At 37.5% G+C, this 27,490-nt stretch overlaps 1 protein-coding gene across 3 annotated transcripts in view; it reads left to right on the top strand.

Annotated features, from left to right (window-relative positions):
• Window positions 1-27,490, top strand: part of MCTP1 (multiple C2 and transmembrane domain containing 1) — a gene marked incomplete at its 3' end in the record, with an annotated part of 532,993 nt that overhangs the window by 251,485 nt on the left and 254,018 nt on the right. For all 3 annotated transcript variants that reach the window (XM_079918904.1, XM_079918902.1, XM_079918903.1), the window contains exon 3: window positions 19,864-20,006. In XM_079918904.1, the coding sequence (XP_079775030.1) occupies window positions 19,864-20,006 (143 nt within the window). The remainder of the gene's footprint in view (window positions 1-19,863; window positions 20,007-27,490) is intronic.

Below are 27,490 nucleotides of genomic sequence, written 5' to 3'. Positions count from 1 at the left end.
AAAATGTTATTTTTTCCCAGCTTCATTGAAGTATAATTGATGAAAATTTTATATATTTAAAGTACACAATATGATTTTTAAATTTAATTTTTTTTAATTTTGTTGAAGTATAGTTGAAACAATGTGATCTTTTGATATATGTATATATTGTGAAATGGTTACCCCAATCAAGCTAATTAGCATATCCATCACCTCATATAGTTACCCTTTTATTTTGTGGTGAGAACATTTGAGATCTACTCTCTTAGCAAATTTCAAGTGTATAATACATAATTTTTAATGTAGTACAATATTATGTATATATCATACATAGTATAATGTATTATCATTAATGTGTCATAATCATTATGCTGTACATTAGGTCTCTAGAACTTATTCATCTTATAACTGAAAGTTTATATCCTTTAACTAACATCTCTCCATTTGCCCCACCTCCAATGCCTGTTAAACAACATTCTACTCTCTGTTACTGAGTTTGACATTTTTAGATTCCACATATGAGTGAGATCATGCAGGATTTGTAGTTCTGTGTCTAGCTTAGTTCACTTAGCTTAATGACTTCCAGATTCATCCATTGATTCACAAATGGCATGATATCCTTCTCTTTTAAGGCTGAATAATATTCCATTGTATGTATATGTATATATACATACTTGTCCTCTTGGCCAACTCAAGTTTCTAGCCAAGAGCCTTTCACTTAGGACTATATTCTTTGCTGAAGGCCATATTTTAATGGATTTCTTGACAAGCAAAAATGAGTCCAGAGCATTTAAGATAGTGAGGGATGGTAACTAAGGAAGAATAGGAGAGGCATCAGAGGGTAGTAAGTCTGGAAACGTATGGAGGATGCTGACAACCTGATTCCAATATTTGGAAGACTGTTACTTAAAAGAGGAATTGTTTATTTTTTTGCTTTAAATCTGGAATCTAGAAAATAGATTTAGGTCTAATTGGGGAGAGTCTTGATGAAGTAGATATCTGACTCATTTCCACAGAGGAAATTCATAACAATTTGAGTAACTCTCTATTTATAATGCAGTACCGAGCTCATCAGTTGGATTGTGGCAGAGACTGCTTATTGTCCACCAGTATTCTTTTCCTCCAGCTTTCGTCATAGAGCTCCCATGTTTTAGGTAGGCAGAAGTTTTATCAGCTAAAGCTGGCATTTACCAACCTCCCTTGCAGCGAAGTTCTAAGTTCTGGCCAATGAGATGTAAGCAGAAGCCGTATGTGCTACTTTGGGTAGTGCAACTTCTGGATCATACCCCTAAGACAAATACACAAGTGTTTCTCTAGCCTTCTTCTATCTTCCTTCCAGTTGGGAGATGAAGAGAACAAGAGTTGTCTTGAATACTGTGTGATCTCACTTATATGTGGAACCTAAAAAACAGAACTTAGAAAATAAAGACTAGATTGGTAGTTGCCAGGGGCTGAGGGATTGAAGAAATGGGTGATGGTGATCAAAGGATACAAACTTCCAGTTATAAGATTAGCAAGTACTGGGGGTCTAATGTACAGCATGGTGACTGTAGTTAACAATATTGTATACTTGAAAGTTTCTAAGAGAATAGATCTTAAATATCCTCACCACACACATACACACACACAAAAGGTAACTATGTGAAGTGATAGGTGTGTTAACTAACCTTATTGTGATAATCATTTTCACAGTATATACATACATCAAATCATCATGTTGTACACCTTAAACTTACACAATACTATATGTTAATTATATCTCAGTAAAGCTGGAAAAAAAGAAGAGTAGCTATCTTGGACCAAGGGTCAGAAGCCTCACCCTGAGAATGGTGGAATTGTATTGGGTTAGGATTACCTTTCCCTGTACGGTTTTGCATGAATGGAATGAATTTCTCTTAGTTTAATCCACTATAGTTTTTTGATCTCTTTGTCATGGCAGCTTAGACAGAACCCTAGGTAATACACTGACACCCTTTATAAGAAAGTCTTTCATTAGGTTCAACTAAGTTTCCTTCTAGTTTTCTCAAAAATTTCTCTAGGTACATCATAAATGTGTTCTTCAAGGTAGACTCATTAGTTTTCTATTGCTTTCTAAGTAATTTCCATGAGCTTAGCAGCTTAAAACGACATCCATTTAATAGGTGGATTACAAATTCTGTAGGTCAGGAATCTGGGCATGGCGTAACTGGCTTCTCTGCTCAGAGTCTCACAAGGCCAAAGTTAAGGTGTCAGCTGGGCTTAACATTAAAAACTGGAGCTCAGGGTCCTTTTCCAAGTTCATTCTTGGTCTTGGCAAAATTCAATTCCTTGCAGCTGGAGGTCTGAAGTCCCTGTTTTCTTGCTGTCTGCCAGCCAGGGTTTTGTTTTGTTTTGCTTTGTTTGAGCTCCTAGAGGCCAGTCTTAGCCCCTTTTCTTTTGACTCCCTCCATCTTCAAGTCAGGGACAGTGTGTAAAATCCCCCTCGTGCTTCAAATCTGATTTTCCTTTTTGCTCCCAGGTAGAGAAAACCCTGTGCTTTTAAGGGAGGTTAGATTAAGTCCACCCTCACAGTCTTCCTTTTGGTGAACTCAGAGTCAACTGATTAGTAACCTAATTACATCTGCAAAATCCCTTTCATCATATAAGTAGCAATAATCACAGACATATCATATTCACAGCCCAGGGATCGGGACGAGAAATCTTAGGGGTGCATTTTAGAATTCTACCTACCACAGTAGGGAAGACATTTACCACCAGCTCCCAATAAAGGCTATCTCACTATGTGCTGGGCAAGCCAAAAACATTTAAGAAATTCCCATTGCCTTAAATATGCTATTTTAGTGATGAATGTGGCTGCCAGATCTCCCCTGATGTTATTATACTAATATCAAGATAAGATAATATTGACATCAACAGGAGTCATAACAGATTCTAAAAATAATTTCTATTTGATTATATTGTTATGTGTAGTTTATAAATCTAAATTTTAAAGGATGCACTGTAGATATAAAGATGAATGTAAGAACTCACATTCATTGTACATGCATTATTAACCTGTAGGTTGACATTGTCAGCATATTTCAGACCAGTTAGTCTTTAGAAATTGTTTTGAGTAGGTTTTGAAAACAATAAACTTGCCCTTTTATAATTGGCCCTTTGAGTACATCCTGTTTTATTTTGGTATATTAGCTAATAAAAGACTGATCACTTGACATTACATGAGGCCGTCTTAAAATATTTTATCCATTGATTTATTTGCTCTTCTCTTTTAACTCACTTGAAGAAAAATCCCACGTCCTTACCAAGGATCTGTAGAGTCTCACATAATCTGTTGTCCCTCCGAGCTCTGATTTCATCTCCCACCACTCTCTTTCCAGGTCACTCACTTTATCCACACTAGAGTTCTTCAGGGCCACTGCACTTGCTGCTTCCTCTGCCTGAAATGCTCCCTTGTTGGTTCAGGTCCCTTTTCAAATGTGTGCTCATAGGTGAAGCTTCTCCTCCACATCCTATCTAAAATAGCAGGCCCCTCTTGCTACCATCCCTTCACCTGTGGCTTCATGTTCCATCCCACATCTATCATTGCATGACATGTTACCTCTTCATTGGCTCTTTGCCTGATTCCCTCCACTGCAACCAAAGATCCTTGGGAGTGGGGACTTTATGATCTGCTGGATCCCCGGAACCTAGCAGGACCTATTTACATAATAGACATCCAGTAAATATTGTTAAATGCATCAATGTATTTCAGAAAAGGAAAAGTATACCAGCTGGAGAATTCCTTTACTCTGCAAACTAGCACAAGTCTTGTATTAAGAAAGAGCCCTGTCTTCTTTTAAAAACTAACAGAACATTAATGGAAATGGGAAGAGTAGCAAGTCTGGCAGAAAGGCAGAAGGCAAGAAACAGTGGGTCATCGAGAAATGCAGTGCCTAGGTTGGTTCTCCAGTTTTTATTAAACTTACCAGCTCAGACCATGGACTTTTCCCACACCCTGTCAGAGAGTTGAAGGGAGTGCTGTGTTGAAGACAGGAACAAGGATTCACAACACCTACTACTCTCCTGTATCTGCCGTCTTTGCTTCTATCAGTGACGACATGCTTTAGCAGGATAATTGCAAGTTTTGAAGTCACTTGTCACATTAAAAACTTACTAACCGTTTTTAGCATAAGGGATGAAGATTCTTTTCATTGTTCCTCAAGTATTTTAGTTACATTGTAGGTGTTAACACTTTGCTTTGCTTATCTTTTTTACTTGCTTATAAAATTTATATAACCATTGACTAAATCAAATAATAAGATAATTGAAGAAAAGGCTTTAATTAATAATCTGGAGACATGGATTTTAAACTTGTATTTTGAAAAGAAAAAAATCTTTCACTTGTGGAAGCATATCCTTTAAAATTTCTCTCATTGACAAACAGTTGACAAGAAATCAGCTTATTGCATCTTTGTTTTGATGACCTCAGATATATCATTGTGCCAATGACTGTATATATTAAGGATTCCACATGCTTGAAAGGGGTGTCTGTGAAACAGGGACTAGCAATGTTCTTATAGCTCTAGAGATCTGGAGGAACCATCTTAGCTCTATAACATACACTTTATAACAGACCTGTCCAAAATAAAATACTACATCACAAAATGTATGTGTTCAATAAATACTGAATTTAATTTTAAAGTGCTGAGTTGAAAGTATTCAAACTGTCTACATTCTGTCCACATGGGCATCTGTCATCTGTTACTTTTTTTTTTGCGGTACGCGGGCCTCTCACTGCTGTGGCCTCTCCCGTCGCGGAGCACAGGCTCCGGATGCACAGGCTCAGCGGCCATGGCTTACGGGCCCAGCCGCTTCGCGGCATGTGGGATCCTCCCGCACCGGGGCACGAACCTGTGTCCCCTGCATCGGCAGGTGGACTCTCAACCACTGCGCCACCAGGGAAGCCCCGGCTGCTCCTAATTTTATAGGAGGCTGGGAGCTACTGGCCAGCCATGTGCCCAGGAAGAAGAAAACATGGATATTGCCAAGTAATCTCAGACTTGGCTACAATCCACCTTTCTGGTCACCAAATATCTGGTTCATTCTTGTTCCTGAACATAGAAGGCATTCACCCTTCTTCAAGGCAAACAGCCCAGGGTCCCACATGGTCCCTGTATCCAGCTCCAAATCAAGGATATCTGAATAGAGGGAAATCCTTTGTCATGTCCAAATGTGGTTCCTTGTAGCCCCGTGGACTGTGAATCAACCTAACACTTCCCCGTACACGTCCAATATATAACAACCAAAAGGAAAGCATGGGAGACCCATAGCAGTTACTCGTCCATAGCATTTCTGAAATCCCCATCGACAGGCTTTATGAAGGTCACTTACCTGGAGAATAGGGAGATTCCTTGACTAGAACGCTAATATTTGGGGAGAGTCCCCTTGTCTCTTGTTCTCTGTAGCAAGTAGCTCCACCATCTGGGAAGTTCTTTACCCTCTATTATCCTCTGTAGCATATCTGAAATGGGTGTGGAGGAGCCTGCCCCCTTGGGAACTGCACTGCATCCATCTCCTGCTTCCTGCTGGTGCAAGATCAGGGATCTCAACCAAGTGATTTCTTTCTCTCAAAAACTGAGTAGGCTTCGTGCGCCAGCAACCACACCCAGTATTCTTTCTCCTCAAATATGACTTATTCCTTTGTTCCTCCCTTTCAGTGCAATGGCAGCTACCTTAAGGCCATCGTGCTTGGGTGGGAGGGCCAATCTGACCTTTGCCTCTAGACATTTTTAATGAGCTTTTGTTGTTCAAAGTCGTTTTAAAATTCTTTACTCCCTTTCGTTTCTACTTGTGGATCAGCCTATTTTGTCCTGAATGCATCTCTTATGGTTACTTACTAAAAGCAACCAATTTCAGAAAATACACACCTTCCTTCTGGCTCTTCCCAACCATGTCCCCTCAAGTTCAATGGCAGGCAGACTGCCTTTCGGGTTACCATAGGAACAGTTTTACCACATGTCTACCATGGTCTAATGAGACTCTACAGCCTTCCTTTCTACCCATCACCCATCCACTAAGTCAATGTCACATATTTTAGGGATTCTTTTCTTTAATATCAGCACTCATTCTTAGAATCAATTTTTATATCAGTTGAGGTGAGTAGTGTTAGGACCTGTAAAAGATAAACACACAAATCTCAGTGGTTTAACAAAATCAAAATTTATTTATTTTTTATCACTTCGTTGTTCGCTGTAAGTGATAGTAGGGCATATATGAATATGTCATGGGCTGGTTGGGCCTGGGAGTGGCATTCAACTTCTGCTCATAATCCATTGGCCAGAACCCACGCCTCTATAACAATAGCCACACCTAAATAAAAGGACTTGAAATGAAGTTTAGCTTCTTGCCTGTGAAGGAGAGGAAAACACAGATGTCAGTGAAGGGTAGCAGTTTAAGCCATAATTTCTCTGTACACATAAAAATAACCTTCCTTCTAAACATTGTGCATAAAAATATGACAGCTTTTACTATATGTTTATTATATCTGTTTATTGGACATATGACATAAAATGTTAGGAGAGATATGTCATAAGCATATTCATTCCCCTTTATTCTGGTATGGTTTCTAGTTGATTGTTCAATCATAAATAAATAAACACTATAAGCAAATTGCTACTAAAATGAGATTGTCTAAAAGCACTTTGTAAAACTAGAACAGATTGACCATTTTGAGGAATCACAATGAACGTCAATTACCATAGTTTGGGAAAGTGGCAATGGCAAAATGGGTACTGTTGCAGAAATGATGGCACAGTGCTTTTGTGATATTAAGCTTTACATATTTCAGATTCAGTATTTGAGAATTAAATTCAATGAGATTCCTAGAATCACAGTGAATAAGAGTGGGGGAAAAAACAGTAGGAAATAAAGGGTGTGCAACGTAAGTACTGGTTACCTCATTAGTTTCTGTTATTTTTTTGAGATAGTACAGATATTCGTTCATTCAGTTATACAGGAGTGTTTTCAGTTTACCAACATTTCTTGATCACACATGATAACCCAGGGGTTGTATCAAACATCAGGGATCAGAAATTAAACCAGGCCTCAATGTGACAAGTGTTATTTGCGGAGGATGTTAGGGAGCACGTGGGAATGGCCTAATAATGTCCATGGGATGGCTCAGAGAAGATATCCAAGCAGCAGTGAGGCTTGAACTTAGTACTGAAAGAGAACTAGGGATGATGGAAAAGTTCATTCAGGGCAAGGGAAAGAGATGAAGAGGGGCACGGACACTGGAGAGAAGCTGTGGGTTTGAGGTGCTGCAAGGTGTTCTGTAGACTAGAGCTCTGGTGAAAGATGAGTCTGGAGAAATTAGCAAAGAAATACTTGTATGTCGTGCTAGAGAGTCTGAACTTTATTCTGAAATCAATGAGAAAAATGAAGAATTTTAAAGCAAGGGAGTAACATCAGATTTTTGTTTCAGAAAAATTTCTAGCTGTAAGATTTTGGTGAAAGAGTTGAAGTGGGGAAGACTAGAGCAAGGAGATAAAGAGGAGCCCATTGACTTTTCTTTTTTCTCACATTGCATTCGTGAATATGCTAAGGAATGGGTTATTCAAGTACCATGCATTTGTGATGCGTTTTAGTCATACTGTAATAGAACTGTTTTGAAATTGGTTCAGGTAATGATAGTAATCAATCAACAGGAGTCGAAAAACTGTTTTCATTGTTATTACTTACAGTTTTGATTGAAGAGGATTTTGTTTTCTTTTTAGAGTAGTAGTGACTTTTATTTAGTGGATATGTTCTGTGGGCTCCAGTCATTTTAATGTCATATTTTATGGTACTTCCTTATCCATAGGCTTATTTATGTAATCTTTATTATTATTTATAGGCTATTTTTTCTTGATTTAACAAATCCAGTAGAATTGCTATCTCTACATAACTAGGAGGAAGAAGTACCTTGAAAATAAGCATTACTTTTCTGCTATATATTCATGTATTCTTAAATGGTTAAGGAAAGTAGCTAAATAATAATTGTTGTCTCAACTTCAGTTGAGGTAACAGAGAACCCCGGTTTTAGGCGTCTGAATAAGTGCCCAGCTTAGCAAATATGTTAATAATAATGTATGTATGTAATATTAATGTTTGTATTCATACAGTCAGCGAATATTTATTGAGCAGTTGAGTACCTGCTCTGTGGTAGGTTCTGGGATGCACAAGAGGTCTCTGCCCTCATGAGATTTCTGTCTCTTGGAGATAAAAGGCCCTAAAATCATCTCCCCAATCAGATTCAGTCATGCTTGTCTAACTGCTACTCTGATGTGATAACGGTTCAGAATTAATGTTTGCCAAGCTTAGTGAGATCCATGGCTTCCTAGTATGGAATCCAGTTTCTGATGGGGGCACCTTACGGGACGGCTAAGCTCAGAAATGATAGTTTGAGATACATGGGACAGGTCGGTTGATTGGTTAGACTTAATGGTGTAGTAAACTTGGAATCTGAATTCTGGAGCTGTCACTTACTAGCCTTATGACTAGGGCAAGCAGCCTAATCTTTCTGAACCAGTTTACTCATCTATAAATTACTAAGAATATTAATTTATTCATCGATTGAACAACAGGCATTTATTGGAGGCCTCTGCTGTGCTGGTTTAACCTACCTCACAGGTCTACAGTTGTAACTAAAGGAAATATCATATGAAAAGCCCCAGGCACATACTAAGTATTCAAGAAAATTAGTTTCCGCCCACCTCAACTCATTTCTTTTCTTTACTGGGTATTATCTTCCATTTTGTAAGTGAGAAACCCCTGTGCCCAGGAATGGCCACGTTGTAAGAAGAGGTGGTTCATACCACCTAGTCTTATGAAACTGAATTGAATAGAATTCAACCAAGATTGATTGTACAAAGTCAAATAAATCATTCCAATAAGAAAAACACTTTTCTAGAAGGCATGTCTATTTGGAAAGTCCAGGACCACATGGCTTCACAGGTGAATTCTACCAAACATTCAGAGAAGAGTTAACATGTATCCTTCTCAAACTATTCCAAAAAAATTGCAGAGGAAGGAACACTTCTGAACTCATTCTGTGAGGCCACACTCTGATACCAAAACCATACAAAGATATAACAAAAAAAAAATTACAGGCCAATATCACTGATAAACATAGATGCAAAAATCCTAAACAAAATACTAGCAAACAGAATCCAACAGTACATTAAAAGGGTCATACACCGTGATCAAGTGGGATTTACCCCAGGGATGCAAAGATTTTTCAATATCTGCAAATCAATCAGTGTGATACACCACATTGACAGGTTGAAGAATAAAAACCATATGATTATCTCAATAGATGGAGAAAAAGCTCTTGATAAAATTCAACATCCATTTACGATAAAAAAAACTCTTCAGAAAGTGAACATGGAGGGAACATACGTCAACATAATAAAGGTCGTATATGACAAACCCACAGCTAACATCGTACTCAACAGTGGAAAGCTGAAAGCTTTTTCATTCAGCTTAATATCAAACCAACAAACAACCCAATCAAAATATGGGCAGAAGACCTAAATAGGCATTTCTCCAAAGAAGATATACAGATGGCCATCAGGCACATGAAAAGCTGCTCAACATAACTAATTATTAGAGAAATGCAAATCAAAACTACAATGAGGTATCACCTCACACATGTCAGAATGGCCATCATCAAAAAACAGACCACAAATAATAAATGCTGGAGAAGGTGTGGAGAAAAGGGAACCCTCCTACACTGTTGGTGGGAATGTAAATTGGTGCAGCCACTATGGAGAACAATATGGAGGTTCCTTAAAAAACTGAAAATAGAGCTATCATATAATCCTGCGATCCCACTCCTTGGCATTTGTCTGGAGAAAACTCTAATTTGAAAAGATACATGCAACCCAGCGTTCATAGCAGTATTATTTACAAAAGCCAAGACATGGAATCAAACTAAAAGTCCATTTACAGATGAATAGATGAAGAAGATGTGATATATATATATATATATATATATATATATATATATATATATTTGAATATTACTCAGCCATAAAAAGAATGAACTAACACCATTTGCAGCAACATAGATGGACCTAGAGATGATCATACTAAGTGAAGTAAGGCAGACAGAGAAAGAAAAATGTCATATGATGTGACTTATATGTGGAATCTTAAAAAATTATAAAAATGAACTTATTTACAAAACAAATAGACTCACAGACATAGATAACAAACTTATTGTTACCAAAGGGGATAGCAGGGTGTGGGGAGAGATAAATTAGAAATTCGCTATTAACATGTGCACACTACTATATATAAAATAGGTAAACAACAAGGACCTACCATATAGCACAGGGAACTATACTCAATATCTTGTAATAACCTACAATGGAAAAGAATCTGAAAAAGAATGTGTATATATATATATGTGTGTGTGTGTGTGTGTGTGTGTATATGTATAACTGAATCATTTTGCTGTATACCTGAAACAAATACACTATAAATTAACTATACTTCAGTTTTTTTAAATGGTTAAAAAACTAAAAATAAACAAAAAAAACCCACTACAGGAAGCATATACTCTATCAGCCAACTTACAAAAAAAACCCCAAAACAAACAAACAAAAAAGGATCTGGAAGTTGCATATGTCACTTTACACATCTTGCGGACTCGGCCACATGGCCATACCCGTTGCTTGGAAAATAAGGAATTCTTTAATGGAATAATCACATGTCCTGCTAAACTCACAGAGACTCTATTACTAAAATGAAAAAGAGGAGAAATGGATGTAGGGGTTCAGTCTGCCACAGAAGCCAAATTAGGATCAGAAGCCTCCATGGTAAGAGTATAAGACAATAAAAATACACAAACACATGTGCAAAATCTCCTGGACAAGGAGAGGCTTTGAATACTGACCCTAAGCCAGAGTTCTGGAGCCTGGGTTACCCACAGCAGTGCTTGTGGGTGCAGAAGATGGAGTGAAATGTAGTCCAAGAAGAATCAAGTGCCTTGATTTGTATTTGACAAGAGAGAACTCTGGCAGTGTTCAGAGGATAGATTGGAAGGGAGAAGGGAAACCAAGCAGAAGGCTCTTAGAATAATCTAGACAAGGAATGATGAGACAGTGGTGGCAGAGATGATTTCAAGAGATATTTTAAGAATTAGAATCAGAGGGCTTCGGAACATTTATCGGGTGACATAGGCTAAACTGTGGTTGCAAGTGGAATTTTAATTAGAATTCCCAAGGCTTAGGAATCTTCATCAGTTAGGATAGGCTGAACTGTGATTACAAATACACCCCCAAATTATTTAATGGCTCAAATGTAATAGGAGTTTGTTTATTTCTCACCCATGTGATAGTCCAAGGCACGTGCTTCCGGTTGGCAGATAGCTCCCCTCCACACGATGTTTCAGGAAATCAGGCTTCTTACACCTCAGATCGCTTTTAATTTGTTATATTTTAAGAAACACATTTTGTTCACTGGCATATATAGCAATAGAAATAATACTGTTGTTGAGTTTATAACTCTAAATTGAAAGAAATGAAACAAAATAAGAATAAACAGATTATAGGAGTATCCACGGGGGAGACTCTATGTGATACAAGGAATATCTCCTGGTTTTTAGCAGCATTCCATTGGGAGTTTCAGAAAATGAAATATTGCTACTCGAGTTTCACTGGTTTTCCACAGAAGATTTAACTTTGTTTTCCTAGAACCTTGGTGTTAATTTCCCAGATACATATAATCAGCAAATGATGCTCTGCCCCATTTTTAAAAATTGTATTCATTATTTACCCAAAAAGAAGAAAAATATAATTTAGAAATATTTCCTTCAAACTTATTAATAAAAATGGTCTTGGTGTTTGACACGGTAATTTTTAGTTTCCTGAAAAATACACTTATGTGGAATGGCTCATTCTCTGCCAAGGGCATGGAAGTGAAATCTTATAGATCCTTGACTTTTCTCAGAGAAAGTTGAGAAATCCCCTCATTTTAAAGGTTGAAAAACTATAGACAAGAGCAGTTAAATGACTTTTCTAAGACCACACTGCTTATAAGAAGCAAAAGTGACTTTGGTCAGTATTCTTTCCAGCACAGGACTTACTGTGAGCAGTGTCACAGAATCCACAAAGAAGAAAATTTCGGGGTCAGTGGAGTTAATAACACTCACTGTGACCCACAGATGGAAGGGGCTGCAGTCTAAGAAAAAGCCATTGAAAGCAGTGATGAAAAGTTACTAGTGACTAATACGTTCTTGTTGTATAAAATGATACAACATATATGGAAGCCAAAAAAAGTTACTAGTGACACTCAAGGCAATGGTCTCAGAAAAGTATTGAGATAGCCAGAAGAAAAAGGATTGAGGAGAGTATAGATATTTAGGGTATAAAATTTTAATATTCTGATATTTTTTACATGCGAAAGTTCAGTGCTTAACATTTTTTTTTTTAAATTATATTTGATCTTGTTTGGTTAGGATGGCTGTAAAAACATAGTAACATATTCTAGAAGAATTCCAGAGAAAATTGTTTCTCCTTAGGTAAAAATCATGCTTAAAGGATGAGTATATTTGTACCTCCAAAGTCTGTTCACTGATCACTGGTCACAGAGGGAGCTCCCAGGGGTGGGAGGAGCAGAGCCGTTTGGAAAGAATGACTGTGACATCCAGAACACGCTTCTCTATTGCAGTTGTTCTTATGCCATAGATTAATATACAGTTAATTAATATTCACAATTAAAGCAGTATTTGTCTAAATCTGTGTGAAAAAAATGTAAGTAACCACCCCCCTTCCATGTTGTAGTTTGCCAAAACTTCCAGAAGTTACCAGGAAATTGCTTGTAGATACCACCTATAATTTATGCCGTGTGTGCAGGGGAACTTGAGTGAGCTGTATTTACCCCAAATACGTGTATTATTTTTTCTTACATATTCAGAACTCTGCATTTACAAGAGAAAAATAAGCCAAAAAAATTATTCATAAAAATCAATAGTCTGTTCCTGTCATTTACACCTTCTCTATACGGTGTGTCTGGAAGTTTCTTCTACTCCTCAAAGAAAGAAATTTATTTAGTTCAGTCCTATACTGCATTTTATCACAGTATTAGTTTTCATTCATCTCTGTGCTGTATCATGGTAACTTCATTAACCAACAATTTAAAAATCACTGGAATATTTGTATTCCTCATTATGGAAAAAGATTTTAGTTTCCTTTTATTTTATAACATTAAACCATATGTGATTATAAGCTTTTTGCATTTTAATTTTAATATAGTTCTTTAGCCCTATGTAATGTTTCCACTGTAGGGCATTATAAATCTCAAAAAAACAAAAAATGAAGAAGGAACAAGACAGTTTAAGGAATAATTTTAATGTATAAATAAGGTACCTGTTTTGAAGATTTTTAAATCATTAATAAAAATAAATGTATATAAAGATATAATCTATTGCTCTGAGTGTGCTTTGAACTTCTCTATTTTTACAGGCCTCTTTCAAGTGTGAAGGACCTTGTTATAGAACAGATATTTTCTCTGTTGTATTTGGTCAACAAAAGTAGCTAGCTTTAAATGTTTGTAGAAGGATTGAATACCTTCAGGAAGATCCACCCTAAATTTGAATTCTTTTTAACTGTTCATACTTAATATTTATATTCACTTCTCTTTTTCTCTTTTGTCTTTTTCGTCTTTCTTTTCATCTTCCTCCTTCTCCTTCTCTTTCTCCATAAGACTGAGTTTCAATTTCACATTGTTTTTGATTAGGAGTTAGCATTATTGAATAAGTATAAGCCCCTGAAAACAGGAATAGCTGTTTCTGTTTCATTATGTACTAGGTTTGGGATAAGACTGATTTAAACTTGTTAACCAGGAGGCTCATTTATTCTGAAAATGAAAAACAGGACATTCATTACTATATGGCTATTTACATTTTAAAGAGCTTTCATACTATTTTAAGGAAAGGAAGACTGCCATCTTGTGTGTGCTGTGTTTATTGCTGCACAAAAGGGGACCCATTCAGACAAGTTTAGTTCTATGTTGGACTTAAATTACATTAAAGGCTAAATAGTCACACAAAATGTTGAAATGCTCAGATGTCCTGACTCAAATAAACAAACAAAAACCATAGCTTGGGGACATGCTTTTCTTTACTACATGAAGAAACATTATACAAACCATCTAATTCCTCTTTTTCAAACAATTTGATCCTAGGATTCAGATATATACAATGAAAATTCCCTAGATCTAAAATACTCTAGAATTTTTAAAACACAGAATTTATAATTATAAGATAAAATAATAATGTTTTAAAATAAATTCTGAAGTTAATGCTATCTGATAAAATGAATGTGTGAAAGGTTGCTCTTGAATATGATTAAATCTGAATTTTATTTTAGGGCTAACACTTCCTAGTTTCTTCTTCTATATTTATTTTCCCTGTTTACATTTTATTATCACCATAAAAAAGATTGTAATGAGGGTCACAGTCCAGCGAATAGCAGCAAAGCACAGGTTGCTAGAAAATGCCTGAGAACTGCCAAGGGTGCAGTAGAAATGCCTTAACTTTGAAGAGCAGAACCACAGGCCTCACAATAGTAATTTGATAAGTGTTTGTGCCATCTTGTGGTTAAATGCAATATTGCAACAAAACAGCACTGGCACTTGAATTTACTTTTTGAGTTTTTTGAACCAACAAACTAAATCTCTTTTGTGTGTGTGTGTGTGTGTGTGTGTGTGTGTGTGTGTGTGTGTGTAATATATTTGTTAAAGGCTAACCACAAGTTAGTGGCTTGGATTTACTTGGAGTTTTATTATAATAAAATGACTTGAATTCACTGGAAAATCTATTACAATAAAAGAACCTCCAAAACATGTGAAACTTCCTCATCTCTGAAATATAATAAGGTAGCATTTCCCAAAGAGAGATCAGGGATTATTAGTCCTGAAGGATACACTCAAGATAAATAGGCTCTACGGTCAAAGACCTGTCATATCCCCTTGGAGAGTAAAAGTGCACGTTGTCTTATTTGAAAGCTATAGATGGGCTTCCCTGGTGGTGCAGTGGTTGAGAGTCCGCCTGCCGATGCAGGGGACACAGGTTCATGCCCCGGTCCAGGAAGATCCCACATGCCATGGAGCGGCTGGGCCTGTGAGCCATGGCTGCTGAGCCTGCGTGTCCAGAGCCTGTGCTCCACAGTGGAAGAGGCCACAACAGTGAGAGGCCCACGTACCACAAAAAAAAAGCTATAGAAAATTAATCTGTTTAATTTTGTATTAAATCAGCATTTTCCAAATATGCTTGGCCACAGAATTTCTTTTTAAAATACAAATAATATCTATTAATATTACCAGGTAATAAAGTGACTACCTTTCAACATAAAAGATTAGAGCATTAGGTACAAATCTTTTACTGAAACTAAATTAAAAGAATGATGTCTCCAGTTCTGTGTTGGAATCACAAGCTGAAGGTCTTGAACTTTAAATTAAGGACTCTCAGTCCACAAAGGTCCCTCAGTTACATTAATAAGTAAACTATTAGAAATTCCTTAAAGAGTTTTGACTACTAAAAAAGTTATTAAAATTTAATAATAGCACCCAGAAGCCTCTGAATGATAGTTGGAAAGGGAGAAATGTAGCAGATTTTATTCTATGGAGTCAAAACACAGCGGGAAAAGTCAGATGACTGACTCACCATGTGTGTGCATCTGGAGCTGTTTTCCTGTACTTATGACTGTGAAATTTGCTGACATATGTACCATCTCCAATCCAGGTTATCCTGTGGCCAAAGCCACACATTTACAATATACTTCACCATCATAATATCTTTTCAAAGTCCCTTAAAACAGCCTTTCTCTCTTTTTTATACCAATCCCTGAGATCTTAGTGCCTATCAAAGAGTCAAAACTCTGTCCCTAAACCTTAACTTAACCCTTAGACCGACTCTTGTTTTCTGGATTGTTATTTCTTCAGGCCATTGGATATTTACTGCCTCAGGCGACATCAAGGATACGATACCAAGCGTGAAAAATGTTGTTTGCAGGTGGCCTAATGTAATATTTAATTTCAAGTTCCAGTATCCTAGCTGTGTGACTTTGGGGAATTTACTTACCTGTTCCACACTATATATTTGTATGTAATACCACTTGAGGGTATTCAATAAATGCCAACAGAACAAATGAAACATGGTTTCCTCACCCATAACCTAGGTAACACTACAACTCACCTCACAGGCTCATTGGGTGGTATGTTATATTTGACATAGTACGTGTTCAGTAAATGTTAACAAGAGTGATCTAGATTCCTTTTTGTAATTTAAGTTCTGCCATCAAGACCTAGTGGATCACCCAGCAGGATTCTAGGAACGAGTTGTCCCTAATTCTAAGGAGATTTTGACAGTTAGCATAGACAGTGGTTGAGGAAAATATTTCTGGTAAGGAACAAGAAACAGATTTCTTCCGAAAAAGGTTTACATTTGAGTGTATAGGCTTCTGTGCTAAATCATAAGTTATGTCAGTTGTTTGCATAATAGCTAAATTAAATAGTGTGAGATACTAATATCAATAACTGTTAAGAAACACAGTCCAACTTTCTTGAAGTCACTTTTCTTGTAAAAGGCTTATTCATACCTTTTTTGGACCAAAGAGATACAAGATTGTTATACCTTGAAGGGGGTGAACGGTTTATGATGATGTGCCAGAGAGAGAATTAACTGGACTAGGCTCCAGATTTGAGTTCTAGTCTGACCTGGAGCAAACCACTTGACCTTTCCTACTTGTCTCATCTGTAAAACGGAGGCAGTAGGTAGACTCACAGAGGCCTTAGGGTGATTAAGACAGATAATAAGTGTGAGATTATTTTTAAGATAATAAGTTACTTGTTGATATTGGCACGATTTGTAGTATCTAAATGATTGTTCAACGTCTTTACATAATACTTCTGTGATGGTGTTTTAGAGTTAAAAAAGGAAAATATGGATGTCCATGTTTCCTAAAAAGCTGAACAGAAGGAACCCTGGACTTGGCATCTGAAGTGTAAATTTGCCTTTCATCCTGTTACTTGTTAGCTTCTTAAGTGATTGGTACAAGTCACACTGAATCTCCGGTTGTTTCTCACCTGCAATACAGGTTGATAATATATGCTTTCACCAACTTCACAGAGTCACTTTGAGGATGTATTTAATAGTACTGTGTACACTGTGAACTGTAAGGTCATTCATTTACTCATCCATTGAACAAATCCTTACTGAGTACAGGCTCTGCCCCAGACACTGTGCCACGTGCTGGGGCAGAGTCCTGCCCTCGCGGGGGTTATAGCCAACGGGAAAATTCCTACAGTAAACTGGTAGACATACAAATTAACCTATAAGTAGCATAATGATTAGTGCTACTAAGCAGAAGAGCAAATGTCAGGAGAAAGTGACAAAGAGACCTAATTCAGATTGGGATGGTTGAGGAAGGCATTCCTGAGCAAATTATATTTAAACTAAGGCCTGGAAGATAAGAAGTGTCAGCCAGGCAAAAGGGGAAGAGAGTGGGAAGGAGGGACTTTTCAAGCAGAGAGCCTGGCTGGAATATGTGAAGACTGGAAGAAACAGAGGAGAACTTCTAGTAACAGGAAAGCTGGAAGAGAGTAGGGGCCAAAAATGAAGGTGGAGAAACAGCAAGCTCTGTATACCATGCTAGAGATTTTGGATTTTATTATAGGTGTAGTTGAAAGGTGTTGAGAGGTGTTAAGCAAAGAAGGGGGAAGATTAAATTTGCAGGTTTAAAAGGTCAGTCTGGCTGTCATATAGAGAATTAATGGGAGAGGACACGGAAGCGTGGAGAGCCCAGTTAGGAGGCTATCATTGTAGTTGCACAGCACAGAAATCATGGTAGCTGAACTAGAGTGGAGGAGAATTAATCAGACTTGGTGGTGTCCTGGATGGAGAAGGAGGTATGGAAAGTAATTTTCCTGAGTCTTGCTTGAGGAACTGTCAAATAATGGAGCCTTTAACAACCTGACAAAGCCTGAGGGAGGATCGAAGCCTATGTTAACACTGGAATGTCTATTATGTATCCAAGTGGAGGTGACAAAAGTCAGCAAGAAGAGAGGTCTGCCACCCACATCGTTAAGTCATTAAGTCATTCAATTATTCACCAAATGTTTATTGAGGAACAATATGTCTAATTCTGTACTAAGTGCTGGAGGTTTAAAACACAGTGATACAAATGGCTCTGATCTCATGGAGCATATTGTATTTTAGCAGCTGGTAGTAGCTGCATAGGTGATTTTAAAAATCAGAGACAAAACTGCATGACTGAGGAAATTCAGACGGGTACATGGATGTTAATATCTCTCAAATTACGTGCTATAACACTTCCACTTCCCGGGGTGCTCAGCCTGTAGCTGGGGATCAGGGCCTTGAAAAATAGCCATTTTAACTGTTAAACATTTTGGTTCCATGGACTCCCTTAAAGAATGCATTGTGACAGTTTAGTATTAAGCCTACATTTACATTTATAAACATTTTGTGAAGTTTGTCTTGTTATAAAATCAAGCTGTCAAAATGGGAGTTTCACAAAATGGAAAGTCGTTATTTTATTAGACCCAGGTCTAGTCATACAAAAACAAGGTCTTCAATTTACTAGGGGAATGTGGAGAGTTTTGAGAGAGCCCCCAAATGATTAAATAAGAAAATCTATGTCCTATAAGGCAATCCTTATATTTAGCATAGATATTTATGTGTCATGGAGGTGAGTGGAGTATTGAGGAGGAATATAGGTAGTGAGTTTAAGTATATCAGCCTCATAATTTTAATACCTAACATTTACATGGTGCTTTACAATTTTCTGAGCCCCACTCATATTTTTCTTTAAATCGTGTAGACCATAGTTATCAACTATAGTTTCAGGTTGGACAAAACAGGAAGAATTACAATTTTATTCTAAGGGAGTCAGGTCATGTGTAAAGAATTATTTTCTGAGGTTGAAGATTGTCACGCACTGGAGTGGTTTCCTTGGGGATGTTCCTGATTCACCTTTTTAGGAATCCTTAATAACAGCATAGAGTTATGAGGCCAAGATTGATGTTATTCATCGGTCAAAATGAGAAATGGTATAACATAAATGAATGTATATAGAGGCCCTTCCCTCTTGAAGTTGCAGGGAAAAAAAAAAACAAAGCACAGGCGTTAGAGCCACACAGCCTTGGTTGGAACCTTCACTCCATCTCTTGCTGGCTGTGTACCCAAGAGCAACTGATTTGATTGCTCTTATTTCCTTTATCTTCATAGAGAGCTTAGGAGGTATTAATGGATAACATGAAGTACCCAGGTTACTCAACAATCATTTGTGCCCTTCCTCCTGATGCCTTCCTCTGAGGCATCCTTCCCTAGCATTCTAAAATTGAAACCTGTGAACAAAATACGGGACCAAGGATAAAATTGATACCTGTGAAGAAAATATGGGACCAAGGATAAAACTGAAGCTCAATTTAAGACTCACCTTTTCCAAAACCCATTAAACTAGTGTAAATTTTTAGCAGCATATATGTCTAAAACTTGTTAAATCAGCCAAGATCACGGATCATCTTTTTTATAGTTGACCAGATGAAACGTCAGATTAATCTCTATCATTTACAACATGAATTAAATTTATAAATGCAGCATGCAGTAGAGTTTTAAAATACCAGAACAGGGTTACAGTATTAAAATCAGAAGATATAATAATAATAATTTTATTATTATTTACTGTCACTTGAATATTTAAGGGAAAATTTAGGAAAAGGCACTTAATCCTTATTTTTCTCATGTGATAAGGTTTACTTAAGTTTTATTCCTTTAAATACTTTCTAATGTTTAGATGAGCTATTCTCTTGCTTCTGTAGAAAAGCACGATTAACATGGATCAATTTGTATCTCTTTAACAGGGACAAGTGATCCATACGTGAAGTTTAAAATTGGAGGAAAAGAAGTTTTTAGAAGTAAAATAATACACAAGAGCCTCAATCCTGTGTGGGAGGAGAAAGCTTGCCTTCTTGTTGAACATCTTAAGGAACCATTGTACATAAAGGTGAACCATTTATTTGTTTTTCCCTAATGTAATCTGATATAGAAATCCCCGTTTAATGGTTTTTTATAATGTCTGTCTGTCTGATGAGATTTTTCACCAGAGGTATATTCTGCTATGCGCAATTCTAATCTGTTGGTGATGTGATAGAAATGAGCTATAGGGGAGGGGGAGCTGGTGGGAGCATCTTTCTTCTGGACAGTTCTATTGCCAGTTATAGTTAGGAGAATTATGAAGTCTATCTCCTCCTGCTTGGTGCAGTTAACTGATTTAGTGCACTTTGGGAACGTATAAAAACAAGACTCCATATAATCTAGCAGGAAGAGCTTACACAGAACACACCTTTTCTGTTTAAAAATTATAGCAGGGGAGACTTCCCTGGTGGCAGAGCGGTTAAGAATCCACCTGCCAATGAAGGGGACATGGGTTTGAGCCCTGGTCCAGGAAGATCCCACATGCCGCGGAGCAACTAAGCCTGTGTGCCACAGCTACTGAGCCTGTGCTCTAGAGCCCGCAAGCCACAACTACTGAGCCTGTATGCCACAACTACAGAAGTCCATGCGCCTGGAGCCTGTGCTCCGCAACAAGAGAAGCCACCACAATGAGAGGCCCGCGCACCACAATGAAGAGTAGCCCCCGCTCGCTGCAACTAGAGAAAAGCCCGCGCACAGCAACAAAAGACCCAACGCAGCCATAAATAAATAAATAAATATTTTAGAAAGAATTATATCAGGGATCTACCATTCCTGGTTGCAAACAAAACGCTTTACTTGGAAGGTGAGGAGGGTAAACATAATAGAGGAAGGAAAACTCCTGTCTCTATTACATTACCAAAGATGGGGGAAAAAAAAAGTATTTCCTTTCATTTGATGTAGTTAGAAAAAGAAGAAGAATTTATGGAGTTAACCTTAATTCCTTATTTTACTTTCAAACCTGACTTCCCTTTAATTCATATCTCTAGGTACTTATATTCTTTTTGACTCTTATGTTCTGACTATCCATGCAGTGACCAAACCTTTTTCTGCTTGTACCACATCACATGCCCCATCCTTCTCTCTAAATTGTCACAACTGGCACATGAGCCCCAAAGGTCACTTGATCACTGTTTCAGCAATCTCTGGGCATCCTTCTTCCCCTCAAATCTTCATTTACATTGCTTCCAGTTGTTTCTGTTTTCCACAGAAAGGAAAAAGTAATCAAGATGTTACTAAAATCATAGCAGGGCCATTTATCAAATCGATGAAAAAGAGAACTACAAGTATGTAGTTGATAAGTTTCTAGAAGTCATTATGGGGAGCATAGACCTGTATTTGCTTAAGAAATTGTCTCAAATGGACAATGGCTAAAGGAAATCAGTTAAATAGAATTAGTGAGCTATCTTTTAGTGTTCAAAAATCATGACCCGGGCTTCCCTGGTGGCACAGTGGTTGAGAGTCCGCCTGCCGATGCAGGGGACACGGGTTCATGCCCCGGTCCGGGAAGATCCCACATGCCACGGAGCGGCTGGGCCCATGAGCCATGGCCGCTGAGCCTGCGCGTCTGGAGCCTGTGCTCCGCAATGGAAGAGGCCATAACAGTGAGAGGCCCGCGTATCGCAAAAAAAAAAAAATCATGACCCAAGAATTATTAATGTGAGAGTAGAGAGAAAGAAATGTCTACATGAGAAAAAAGGAAATACCTTCATAATAAAGAACTGAGATAAGGGGAAAAAAGGAATTTTTTAAAAGACAAGTAGGATTAAGGAAGCTTATTCCTAGGGAGGTTTAGAAGAAATAAGTTAGAGCAGCTGCAACCATGAAGGAAATGGATAGGAAAGGAAAGCAGGGTTAATAAGGATAGCACTGGACCATTGGGATCTCATATAATGTCCCTTAAGAGAAAAATTATGGAAGAAAAGGATTAATTTCTAATTGCGTTTGCTGTGAATCTGTTTCTTTAATGGGATATTACTCTATGACGGAAGCATGTGGATTTCCAGTCTTTAAAGCGGTTACAAATGAATGTTCCAATGTTACATTAGGTAATGGCTGGGTCCCTCTGCTATTCTTTTGTGTTCAAGAATGACATTCATCTGTGCAGAAATCCAGATGTCAAATGTGTACTTCAAAAGGAATATCATAATAGGCTCAAAAGCAAACAAAAATCTGGAGTACACAGAAAAAAATGGTGGCAGAAATTTTTGTTTTGGTTTAAGAGAGCAAGAATAGATACACTTACATACTGAAAACAGAGACTGTAACACTGCCTATAGACCAAAGGCCTGGTTAATGTCACACTGGGAACAAAGAAGTTAGGAGAGAAAACCCAAGGGTGGTTTTTGTTTTTTACCACTTTGAGTTTCCAAAGTACAACATTATGTAGCCACAACTTAACTTCCACCTTACAGAAGAAGATACATAGTGAATTGTAAAAGATTTGACACTTTTTTTTACATTTCTACATAATAAAATATAAGTTAAACAGAAATCATACTGGCCTCTCAAATACTAGTACAAACATAAAATAACAAGACTTTATTTTTATGAATGCTTTATACTTTTTAATATGCTTTGATCTTTTTCATTTGATTTTCATTTTCTGGACCATGCATAGGGCTTCTTTTGAAAAAAATTTTCTGACTTTCACCTTTACTTTTCCCATGTTTTGTGTTATCTACTTTTTGCCTAATGTGGGACACACAAAGACCTAAATAATATACATTGGTGGAAATGATATTTTAAATTACTAGAATTTCATGAAGATTGCATTATTTTCATCGTCTCTACATAGCTCTGTGTGATTGACTTTTATATGTTGCCCATATCCTCTGTGATAGGAAATTAATCTTGCCTGAAAGATTTCTTAGGGACTAACTGATTCTATAGTGACAGGTAATATGAAAATGCATCCATGAACTAGATGATTAGAAAATATTGTCTTCAACCCTCCTCTCTATGGTTCAATGAAAAAGAAGTCCACGTGCACACTGTAATCTGATTTCTATCAGTGTAAAGATTACCAAGGGAAACAAAATTCAGTTCTAAGCTAAGGTTATAAAATCACACTGAAGTTACAGTACTTGTAACATTTCTAGTAAAAACAAATTTTAAAAAATCTTGGTAGAGTCATTTTTAAATACTACACAAAATAAATAAATACACTTTCCAATTGGTTGGAATTCATGTAGCTTTTAATTTTGATAAAAAGAGAATATTCCTTCAGTTATGAATGACTTCACAGTAAGGGCAGGTATAAAAACAAGGCTGCAGGGATGGGCTTGAAACATATTTATCGTAGGGTAGCAGTAGAATCTGGGAGTTAAATGCAGTGCTTCTAATTGAGATAAGAGCCGCTGGAGCCTGCTCTGTGTCCACAGAGATGCTCCAGCACACATCTTAAATAATAGAGTAAATTCAGCATCCATTGCAGTTGAATTAAATTCAGATTCTCCATTGTAATTTCACTGACACTATTATTCCAGGTACATGATGAGCACCCAGAATTACAGTGGAAAGAGGTAGAAGTAATCTAAAAGGAGAAATGTAAATTGTTGCTTGTTTGGCCTAATCATGAGCTACAAGAGCTAAATTGAAAGTGCTCTTCTAAATAATAGAAAGATTTTGATAACTAGAAAAACTATTCTGTTTGGAGCCATAGTACTGATTCTAAGATTGTCATTTTAACAAACTTGATAGTTCCTTAAATAACTCACATCTATCCAAGCTTAAGATTTAAAATTGAAAAGGTACTTAAAGCATGGGTCAAGCTAAGGACTATATAACTGTCTTGTCCAAAATTATTTCTCAGTAGGTTCTAAGGGTCCTAAAAAGAATTTCATATACCAACGATCCTCAACCCTGACTGTACATCACTTTAAATATGCTCTGTGTCTGAAATCCATTACAAAATTTGAATCTGACCTCTTCTTAGCCCGGGCATTTAGGGGCAAGTAACATAAATATTTTAAGCTTTGGATTCCTTATCTGACAAATGGAAACAATACTTTGTTCACTGAGTTGTATAAGAATGAAATTTAAAAATCTATATGATGTGTTTAACACAATGCCTTATATATGGTAAATGTTGAGTAAACATTAATCGTCATTAACTGTGCTTCTTATTGCAGTGGGAGTGCCTCTCCTGTTTCATCACTCTTCTATGTTCTATATTTTCTGGCACTTCACCTAGAGCAATGCTCCCTCTGACAAATAGTTTATAGAGCTTGGAACCAAATTGCATAGCAAACAATTTCATTAAGGAATGGATTCTGGTGTTTCCATTCTTCCCTGTGTTTATGCCTTTGCTGAGTAATAGGAATTGAGAACTATTGTAAACATCTAGCATAAGGACGGTAGAAAAGACTCTCCCCGTGAGAATAAACAGAGTTTGAATGTTGACTCGCCCATTTGGGCTGTCTATGCCGATCAATTCACTGGATTCACAACCTTCCACTCCATATGTGTAGGTGAATCCCAGGTGTTCTCCTGGATTGTATGTCACTGTAGTCACCCCAAGATTTTAATCCTTAAGGCTGATACAATCAGAAGAGATTGCACAAGAGAAATTTCTCTAATTTTGGTGTAAATTTTATGTTGTAAAATACACTACTGCAGCCACTTGCAAATACCAAGGTGTCAGTTGTATAAGATAGGCCACTGAGCAGATGACTAAAGTTCAGAAGTGTAATTGATCAAGGAGAATAGTTACTGCGGGAGTGCTGTGCTTTCTACAACAAATGTACTCCTGAAAGGTTGTAAGTAAATCAAATGACTATAAATTGAATAATTTAAAAGGTATTAGAGGAGCTTATAACTTAAATAAATCCCTTGTGACTCTTCTAATTTAAGAATCCCTTTGTAAAGCAAGGGATTTATTTTTTTTTTAATATCAACTTTTTACATATTAAGTTTGTTTAAATTGCAGTACACCTGTACTAGAGAAAAGAAAACAGTAACTGATACAAGGCTTCTGTACATGCTACTCCCTCAGCTTGGAGCTTTTTTTTTTTTTTTTTTTGCGGTACGCGGGCCTCTCACTGTTGTGGCCTCTCCCGTTGCAGAGCAAAGGCTCCGGATGCGCAGGCTCAGCAACCATGGCTCACAGGCCCAGCCGCTCTGTGGCATGTGGGATCTTCCCGGACCAGGGCACGAACCTGTGTCCCCTGCATTGGCAGGCAGACCCCCAACCACTGCGCCACCAGGGAAGCCCCAGCTTGGAGCTTTTTAACTGTTGTGTCAAGGATTGGGCAGAGGGATGCTGAGCTACGGGTTCTCTCAGCCCAGCATTCTCACCTCCTGGAGAGTCCAGTGGTCTGGGTCATCCTTTCAAGAGCAGACTTACCTGTTTATGCTCATTTACTCCAGTGAGCAATACAATGATTTTCTATTTGAAAAGGTCAGAAACACAACTCTAAACTCCATCTATTAACCCTTTTATCAATCTTAAAAGCTTTCCCTGATCCCCAATGTAATTTTTTTCTTTTTGTACCCTGTTCTTTTCTTTACAACAGTCATCTAAGTTTGTAATTCTATCACCTGTGCACTTCCTTGTTTAACATCTGCCTCCCTCATAAACTATAAGCATTGACAATGTGAGATTTCCTCACCACAGTTTACTCAATACCTAGCACAGTGTCTGGCACATAATAAGCATTTAATCAGTGTTGACCAAGGAAATAAATGAGCAAGAAAATGTTTAAATGGATGGAAATTAGCCAACTCCCATTCACTTAGAGTTCTTTGGAAATGGCCCCATCTGATCTAGCTCTGAGCTCTCCCTCCAACTTCCTGCCTCTCTCCATCTTTCTCAGTCTGCTTCAGCCACACTGGCTGCTGGCTGATCCTTGAACATGCTAATCACTTGCTGTTTCCTCCACCTGGTGCGCTCTTCCCATTCCAGTGTCACTCTAATGGCTTAATCGTTCTCATCATTGTAGTCTCTACAAAATCACACTTCCTCTGAGAGGCCTTCCTGGACTCCCAATTTAAAATATCAGCTTGAAATGTATATTCTCATTGAATGCTTATATCACTCAGCATCATGGGTTTTTTACTTTTTTAAATTAGTTTTTATTGGAGTAGAGTTGCTTTACAATGTTGTGTTAGTTTCTGCCGTGCAGCAAAGTGAATCAGTTACATGTATACGTATATCCACTTTTTTTTTAGATTTCTTTCCCATTTAGGTCACCACAGAGCATTGAGTAGAGTTCCCTGTGCTATACAGTAGGGTCTCACTAGTTATCTATTTTATACATTGTGGTACATATATGTCAATCCCAATCTCCCATTCATTCCACCCCCCCTTTCCCCCCTTGGTAACCAGTAGTTTCTTATATGAAATTATAGAAAAACAAAGCAAATCTATGAAACAGAAAGCAGATCGGTGTTTGCCAAGGGCAGAGCAGGTGAGGAAGAAGAATGTCGAAAAGGATCATGAGGGAACTTTGGGAATTATGGAATTGTCTTCCACCTTGACTGTGTCAGTGGTTGCATAGCCATAGACATTTGTCAAAACTCATTGAACTGTACCATTAAAATGGATGTATGTCCACTCCTGGATATATATCCAAAGAAAATGGAAACACTAATTAGAAAAGACACATGTACCCCAATGTTCGTGGCAGCATTATTTATAATTGCCAAGGTATGGAAACAACCTAAGTGTCCATCAGGAGATGGTTGGATAAAGAAGATATGGTGTTCGTGTGTGTGTATGTGTGTGTGATGGAATATTACTCAGCTATAAAAAAGAATGAAGTTTTGCCACTTGCAACAACCAGATGGACTTAGAGGGTATTACGCTAAGTGAAATAAATCAGACAGAGAAGGACAAATTCTGTATGATGTCACTTATATGTGGAATCTAAAAAATACAACAAACTAATAAATATAACAAGAAAGAAACAGACTCATAGATATAGAGAACAAACTAGTGATTACCAATGGGGAAAGGGAAGGGGGGAGGGGCAAGATAGGAGTAGGGGATTAAGAGGTACAAACTACTATGTATAAAATAAATCAGCTACAGGATATATTGTACAGCACAGGGAATATAGCCAATTTTTATAATAACTATAAATGGAGTATAACCTTTAAAAAGTGTGAATCATTGTGTTGTACACCTAAAACTTTATAATATTGTACATCAACTATACCTGAATAAAAAAAATTTTTTTAATTAATTTTAAAAAATTGGGCTTCCCTGGTGGCGCAGTGGTTGAGAGTCTGCCTGCCGATGCAGGAGACACAGGTTCGTGCCCCGGTCCGGGAAGATTCCACATGCCGTGGAGCGGCTGGGCCCGTGAGCCATGGCCACTGAGCCTGCGCAAAAAATAAATAAAATAAAATAAATAAAATATCATCTCCCAACACATTGCCTTACACTTCTGTCTCCATGGTGCTCCTCACTGAACTGTATATATCTATTTGGGTTTTTATGGACTCTCCCAGCTGTTCAGTGTAGTGTCCAGCAGGTCAAGCAAATTGCCTGTCCTGTTTATCATAGTATGA

The sequence above is a fragment of the Stenella coeruleoalba genome (genome assembly GCF_951394435.1).
Source record: "Stenella coeruleoalba genome assembly, chromosome: 3".
NCBI classification, from domain to species: Eukaryota; Metazoa; Chordata; class Mammalia; order Artiodactyla; family Delphinidae; genus Stenella; species Stenella coeruleoalba.
The sequence above is the reverse complement of the archived record's forward strand: the minus strand, read 5'-3'. Positions and strand labels throughout refer to the sequence as shown.